The 7,270-nt window shown below is 51.5% G+C and overlaps 1 protein-coding gene across 1 annotated transcript; it reads left to right on the top strand.

Moving 5' to 3' along the window:
- The first annotated feature begins 5,153 nt into the window (after positions 1-5,153).
- On the top strand, positions 5,154-7,051 carry LOC142826508 (uncharacterized). The gene is made up of 2 exons (XM_075919097.1): positions 5,154-6,031; positions 6,227-7,051. The coding sequence occupies exons 1-2, from the start codon at positions 5,482-5,484 to the stop codon at positions 6,817-6,819; spliced, it is 1,143 nt and encodes a 380-aa protein (XP_075775212.1). The 5' UTR covers positions 5,154-5,481; the 3' UTR covers positions 6,820-7,051.
- Positions 7,052-7,270: the final 219 nt, after the last annotated feature.

Here is a 7,270-nt window from a genome sequence, read left to right as displayed (position 1 = left end):
AGTTGAATAAATATCTTTTCAAATTAAGTAAACATAATGATCACCTTAAATGTCCACAGAATTTCATGACTTAAACCTTGACTGTTAGCCAGCACTTGACACAAAGACATACTTAGCAAAGGGAGCACTAAAGAGACAGATAAATAAGCCTTTGAAATGACCACATTCTGATTTCTATCCCTCTGGCAAATATGTGTTCTTAATAGCTCTTGGTAATATGGTAATTATAGATGATAAGGTATAGGCTATACCTTGTGTAGCCAACCATGGAAATGTTCTTGGTGTGGTAGAGAGTTTATGGGGGGAGAGTTAGACTATTCTCTATATTGTGAATTGTTTCTATTTAGAAACTCCCATTGGGAATGTAGACTGGGGTTATTCAGGGACCCATCTGCATCTGTAAATTTACTGTCCACAAAGCTGGCCTTTGGATCCCCTTAATAGGAGAGTCACTAATGCAAAGGAAATCCCCAGCTTTCATCATGTTTGAACCATTTTTCCTTGCAGAGAACCTTGGAGATATGAATGAATATGAACTTGCTAGGATTAAAAGATGGGCTGTACTTCTGCAGTCAGAGCTTGGAGTGATCCTAAAGTTCTTTCCATCTATGCACTTCAGCCACTTAAGCATGGGCTGATTCCCAAAGAAACACCTTATCACCCTCCACAAAATCCCAACTTGCATAAGATATGAAAAAGGATGGGTCAGGAACTGGACATGATTAAGTGGGGCGAGTGGGCAAAGTGCTGACTCATTGTTATTTTGGAGACTTGGGGCCAAATCCTAAACTGGTGTAAACTGGTAACACTCTGATGACCTCAGTGGTATACACTCATTTACACCAGATGAGGATACAGCTCTTGGCATCTGATCCTGCTTTCAATGAAGTCACATTCAAGTTCATATTTAGTTTATGTAGCATGAACAGACTTTCTGCACCACAGAAAACAGCTTTGATATGCTTCTGTAATCTTAAAGGTTGACATTGACATAAAGGTAAAGGTGAGAACATGCTCTTTCAAAACGCTGAACAACTTTCCCACGGAAGAAGAAAATACATATATATATGATGATAAAAGTGACGGACAAAATGTACCTTCCCTTTGTTAACAGCTTGTTCTTATTTTATTAATAGGTTATATTAGCACTTCAAAGACACCCGTGCTATCTAATTAGATCACGCTTTTCCTTGATGAAACAAACAGCAGCATTTCCCTTATGAAAGAAGTGAAAGGTGTCAAGCAGCCCTAAAATCATGTTTACAGTGTTTATATTCTAATGCAATTGTCAGCATTACCTGAAAACCTTAAATACTTTTATTTAGAAAACAAAGATCAGTTTAAAGTGTGGAAGAAAAGAAAGAGAGTATTTAGAAAACAGAACTTCAGCGCAAAGCCATTCTAACCAAGAGCAACTCGTTTTGTAAACGTGGTTTTGGATATTTCAGTACACAAGTGTTTCCCCATGACTCAGCCTCCTTTTGGTCTACAACCTAGGACTTTCATCTCACGGAGTGAAACTGTAGTTGTTTCTGAAATGAAAAGTAGAGTTAGAGAGCAATGGTCATTCGTGGAGAAAGGAGGAAGGGTCACATTCTAGTTGTGACCATGGTAGCTCAGCAATACAACTGCTATCCCCACCCCCAATGCCTTGACCCAGCTCCACCACCTTGCTCTCTCATCTCCTAGTAGCAGCTGCCTAGCTGCCAGTGTCCAGTCCATTGTCCACCCCCTCAGCATGCCCATGGTGCCTCTAACCAGAGTACAGGGGGCCCATCAAACAGGAGGTGAAGGATCCTGACTTATAAACACAGAATCATAGAGTACTAGAACTGGAAGGGAACTCAAGAGATTATCAAAATCCAGTCCCCTGCTCTCATGGCAGGACCAAGCACTGTCTAGATCATCCCTAATAGATGTCTATCAACCTGCTCTTAAATATCTCCAGTGATGGAGATTCCACCACCTCCCCAGGCAACTTATTCCAGTATTTAACCACCCTGGGTATGTCTACACTACCCTCCTAATTCGAACTAGGAGGGTAATGTAGGCATACCGCACTTGCAAATGGAGCCCAGGATTTGAATTTCCTGGGCTTCATTTGCATAAGCCGGGCGCCGCCATTTTTAAATCCCGGCTAGTTTGAACCCCGTGCCGCGCGGCTACACACGGCACGGAGTAGCTAGTTCGGATTAGTTCGTGGAATGAGGAGTACAGCTAGTTTGGATTAGGAAGCCTAATCCGAACTAGCTACTCCGTGCCGTGTGTAGCCGCGTGGCACGGGGTTCGAACTAGCCGGGATTTAAAAATGGTGGCGCCCGGCTTCTGCAAATGAAGCCCGGGAAATTCAAATCCTGGGCTTCATTTGCAAGTGTGGTATGCCTACATTACCCTTCGAGTTCGAATTAGCGGGGTAGTGTAGACATACCCCCTGACAGTTAAGAAGTTTTTCCTAATGTCCAACCAAAACCTCCCTTGCTGCAATTTAAGCCTCTTGCTTCTTTTTCTATCCTGAGAGGCCAAGGAGAACAATTTTTTCTCCCTTCTCCATGTAGTACCTTTTTAGATACTAGAAAACTGCTATCGTGCCCTCTCAGTTTTCTCTTTTCTAAACTAAATAAGCCCAGTTCTTTCAGTCTTCCCTCATAGCTCATGTTTTCTAGACCTTTTTCAACTTATCCAGAAAGGGGAGACCACACATGCAAGACCTGAAGGCTGTTTTTATCAACTGGACCACAATTCACTTTCCTCCATCCTACAATACAGCACACTGTCGGCTCTTGCTCTACCTCTCAAAGCTCCCTTTTTTGTTATGTCAAAGGTGGTAAACCTAGTTTCATCAGGAGCAGCTCAACTGTGTCTGAATGTTCATGTGCAGCATCAGTGGAGTTGAACTACTGTACATCAGGGCTGAAGCTGGGCATATTGCAGGATGAGCCGAGCCTTGAGGGTAATTTCAGCCCAAGTCCCCAGGCCTTCTTGTGTGTCCTCCTGGCTTAGATGGCTGAGGGGAACTGCAAGATAGCAGGATTTCTTCAAGAGAAAGCCAGGGAAGAAATGTGATGAAGACTTGGGGTGGCTTTCCAAGGACTAGGCTACAACTAGCATGGTTGTTTGTAGAGGCAGCTGGGAATGGAGGTAATGAGAAAGACCTAGGAGGAAGAAGATAAAGAGATCTGTTGAAGGCCATGATGAAGGCCTCCAAGGTAGATTAGCTGACTAGGCTCAGAAGTAACCATAATGAAGTGGGTGGTTGAGGTGAGAGTGTACGATTGATTCATTCCCACTGCGGGAGGCGGGTATTGACCCCAATCCCCGGGGCAGGTGCGGGACTGCAGGAGGGGTTTTGTTTGCACTGTGGGAGGGGGCTTTGGCTCCAGGGAAGGTGCAGAGGTGGGAGGGGTTTTGGCTGCGCCGCGGGAGGGGGGTTTGGCCCGGGGCAGGCGCGGGAAGGGTTTTGGCTGGCTTCCCTCTGTGGGGGAGGGGGAGAATCCTGGGAGGAGGCGAGTGCAGGGGACTCTCTGCCCCCACTCCTCTCCTGTTCCCACTCCCCAGCCTCAACAACCTGTCCCCATTGGTACCCTCTCCCCTCCCAGCCCCCTGTTCCCTCCCCCTATTCCCCTGTTCCCTCTCCCCAGCCGCAGAAACCTGTCCCCACTGGCACCCTGTCCCCAGTACTATGTCCCCTGATCCCACCAACACAGTTGGGGCCACATTAGTGAAGCTTTGGGGGCGGGGAGGGTTGGATGAGGGTTTTTTTTGCAGCTCACTTGTGTGGCCCCAACTGACTTTTCTGTGGGTCAGTGACCCCTGACTCAAAACAGGGTCCCTGCCCTTCTCAGAAATAAAGACAATGCAGAAACTTTTTGTATTTGACACAGTATTTTATTTAAAAATGAAGCCTGGCCAGCAAACCCCCTGTTGGGGCCAAGCCCCAATCTGGCCACAGCATCATAACACTCCTGCACTCCCCTTTCCCCCAGACCCTACATCTGAGCCCATCATACGCTGGAACCCCATGCCCTGATCCCCTCACATACCCCAACCCAAATTCCTGAACCCTCACATCCAGAAGACTGTGGCTTGCTTAGTACTCCAACCCTCCATCTGACCCCAACACTGCCCGGTCTGGAGCCCCCTTCCTGAGCCAGCCTCCCCTTATCCACCTTCTCCTGCATCCAGATTTCCTCCCAGAGCTTGTACCTCTCACCCGTTCCCACACCCAAATCCCTCATTCCCACCCCAGAGCCTACACATCCTGTCTCAATCCAGCGAGGGTACGGCTAGACTGCAGGAATTTTTCAGGATTCCGGAGATACCCCAGAAAAACTCTTTTGCATCCAGGGATACGTTTCTTCTTCCACTTCTTTTAGTGGAAGATCAAACATGATCTTTCAGTCACCCCTATATTCCTCTTTCCACGAGGAATAAGGGGGCTTCCAAAAGAAGGGGGTTTTCTGACATTTGGTCCAGTCTAGACAGGCCAAATGTTGGAAAAACGTCTTCCTACAGAAGAATTGGGAAAAAAGCAGCAATATAAGGGTTGGGGATAGCAAGTGATGGAGAGGAGGAGAATAGAGAGGGCGGGGCTTCAAGGAAGGGGCAAGGCGGTAGATCTTGGCTTGTTCTATCATTTAAAAAGTGATCTTGGGTGTAAAAAGGTTGGAGACCACTGATTTAAAGCAACTTCCTGTTTTTTAACAAATGAAGTTGTGCCTCCTATCCCCATTATTTTTGTTTTTCCAGACATTTAGTTTGATAGTTATTTTCTTTTTCTCTACCACAATATGAATTTTACTTTTATTTCATGATTTAATTCAGGATCATTTCACATTAGCGTTTACTGCCCATGCATGTTTGGGTCATACACTGGGGATTCAAAAGGGCTGTGACTCTTTTTTGTGTGTGGTAGGTTTTTGTTTTTTGCTCAACAAAAAATCCAGGCCCCATCGAAACTGTTCAAACTGGGCCCCACATTTCCTAAAGCCGGCCCTGCTGTCAAGACACTTAGAACTGGGGATAGATGTCCCTCTTGTATATAAAATCTAAATCTCTGCACTTTCATACTTCTTCTTGCTCATTAATCTCTGTGGGTATGTCTACACTAGAAAGTTAGTTCGAACTAACGGACGTTAGTTCGAACTAACTTTCCTATGCGCTACACTAGCGCTCCGTTAGTTCGAACTTAATTCGAACTAACGGAGCGCTTAGTTCGAACTAGGTAAACCTCATTTTACGAGGACTAACGCCTAGTTCGAACTAGCTAGTTCGAACTAAGGGCTGTGTAGCCCTTTAGTTCGAACTAGTGGGAGGCTAAGGCTTCCCAGGTTTCCCTGGTGGCCACTCTGGCCAACACCAGGGAAACTCTATTGCCCCCCTCCCGGCCCCGGAGCCCTTAAAGGGCCATGGGCTGGCTACTCACTTTGTGCCAGTTGCAAGGCTGCCAGCACCCGTGCCTGCACAGCCTGCACCTGCCACACAATGAGCCAGCCATCCGAGGGCTCCCAGCCCTCCACTGCTCCCCACGACCAGCCTGGCGGCTCCCAGGAGCCTGCCCGGGGGCGCAAAAGGCGGGCGCCCGCCTGGTCAAGTGCGGAGATCGTGGACCTCATCGAGGTTTGGGGGGAAGCCTCCAATGTCCACGATCTCCGCACTAGCCACCGGAATGCGGCCGTCTATGGACGCATGGCTGCCAGCCTGGCCGCCAGGGGCCACCAGCGCAGCCGGGAGCAGGTGCGCTGCAAGATTAAAGACTTGCGGCAGTCCTACTCCCGGGCCTGCCTGCCAGGGGCTGACCCGGAGGCCTGCCCCCACTTCCACGCCCTGGACCGCCTCCTGGGGGCTCATGCCGTCCCTGCCCCCCGGGACGTGATTGACCCCGGGGCAGAGGGACCGCTCCTGGACACCGAGGAGGAGCAAGAGGGCTCTGAGAGCCAGGAGCCTGCTGCCAGCCTTCCCAGGACCCGGGACCCCCGAGGCACCCCACAGAGCCGCTCGCCTGCATCATCAGAGGCCGGGGAGGCGTCCACCTGTGAGTACCCTCGTGTTCCCCTTATGTGTACGGGGGGCTGGGGCGAGAGGGAGCCCCGGGACCGTGCGCCTGGGCCTTGCCCACCACGGAGCAGCAGCTGGGGATCCTGCAGGGGCCCTGGCCTTGCAGAGGGGAGCTGGGTTTCACACACCTGGGCCCCTGGGGTCATTGACCGCTGGTCTTCTTGCACCACAGCTGCAGCACCGGGGACTGCAGGGCGCACCACACCGCCTGCAGCAGCCGCCCGCGCCCGGGCAAGCAGGACAGCCAGGAACCAGGAGGACTACCAGAGGCGGCATCTCCGGTTCCTGGACCGACAGCTCCGTCTCCAGGACCACTGGGTCCAGGAGGACCTCAGGCTGCGCCAGAGGAGTCTGGAGGCCCTGGAGGAGCAGGGCCGTGCCCTGCGAGGCCACCTCCAGAGCCTGCTAGACCGCTTTCCATTTCCTCCTCCCCCTGCTCCCCCTCTTGCTCCCCCTCTTGCTCCCCCTGCTCCCCCTCTTGCTCCCCCTCTTGCTCCCCCTGCTCCCCCTCTTGCTCCCCCTCTTGCTCCCCCTGCTCCCCCTCTTGCTCCCCCTCTTGCTCCCCCTGCTCCCCCTCTTGCTCCCCCTCTTGCTCCCCCTGCTCCCCCTCTTGCTCCCCCTGCTCCTCCTGCTCCTCCTGCTTCCGCTCCTGCTTCCTCCACACCCCCTGTCCTCTCTGCCCCCCCCTCCACAACCATTCCCCACCGACGCCCCCGGACCCGCAGTGTGGCGAGACGGGAGAGGCACCCAGACTCCCACCCCTGAGCTTTCCTTTCCCTTCCTCCCTTCCCTCCCCTCCCCTTCCAGCTCCCTCGTCCCAGGTTTCCCCCTCCCTTCTCCCACCTTCATTCCTCCCTCCCCCACCCCAGTTCTGTGAAATAAACAGACGTTTTTGTTGGAAAAACAGGTGTCTTTATTTGACAGTAGGTAGGGAGGGGAAAGGGGAAGGGGGGGGTAGGGTGGAAGAAGGCCCCGGTGGGGCATGCAGGGAGAGGTCAGTCCTCCTCCTCCTCCACCTGGAAGCTCTCCCGCAGGGCTTCCCGGATCCGGATGGCCCCCCGCTGGGCTTCCCGGACGGCGGCGGTGCGGGGCTGACCGTAGTGTCCAGCCATGCGGTCAGCCTCAGCCATCCAGGCTGGCAAGAAAGCCTCCCCCTTCCGCTCACACAAATTGTGGAGCACACAACATGCCGCCACCACGGGAGGGATGTTGTGCT

Source organism: Pelodiscus sinensis, chromosome 1 (genome assembly GCF_049634645.1).
Source record: "Pelodiscus sinensis isolate JC-2024 chromosome 1, ASM4963464v1, whole genome shotgun sequence".
NCBI classification, from domain to species: domain Eukaryota; kingdom Metazoa; phylum Chordata; order Testudines; family Trionychidae; genus Pelodiscus; species Pelodiscus sinensis.
Note: the sequence above shows the minus strand (reverse complement) of the source record. Positions and strands in the feature narration are given on the sequence as shown.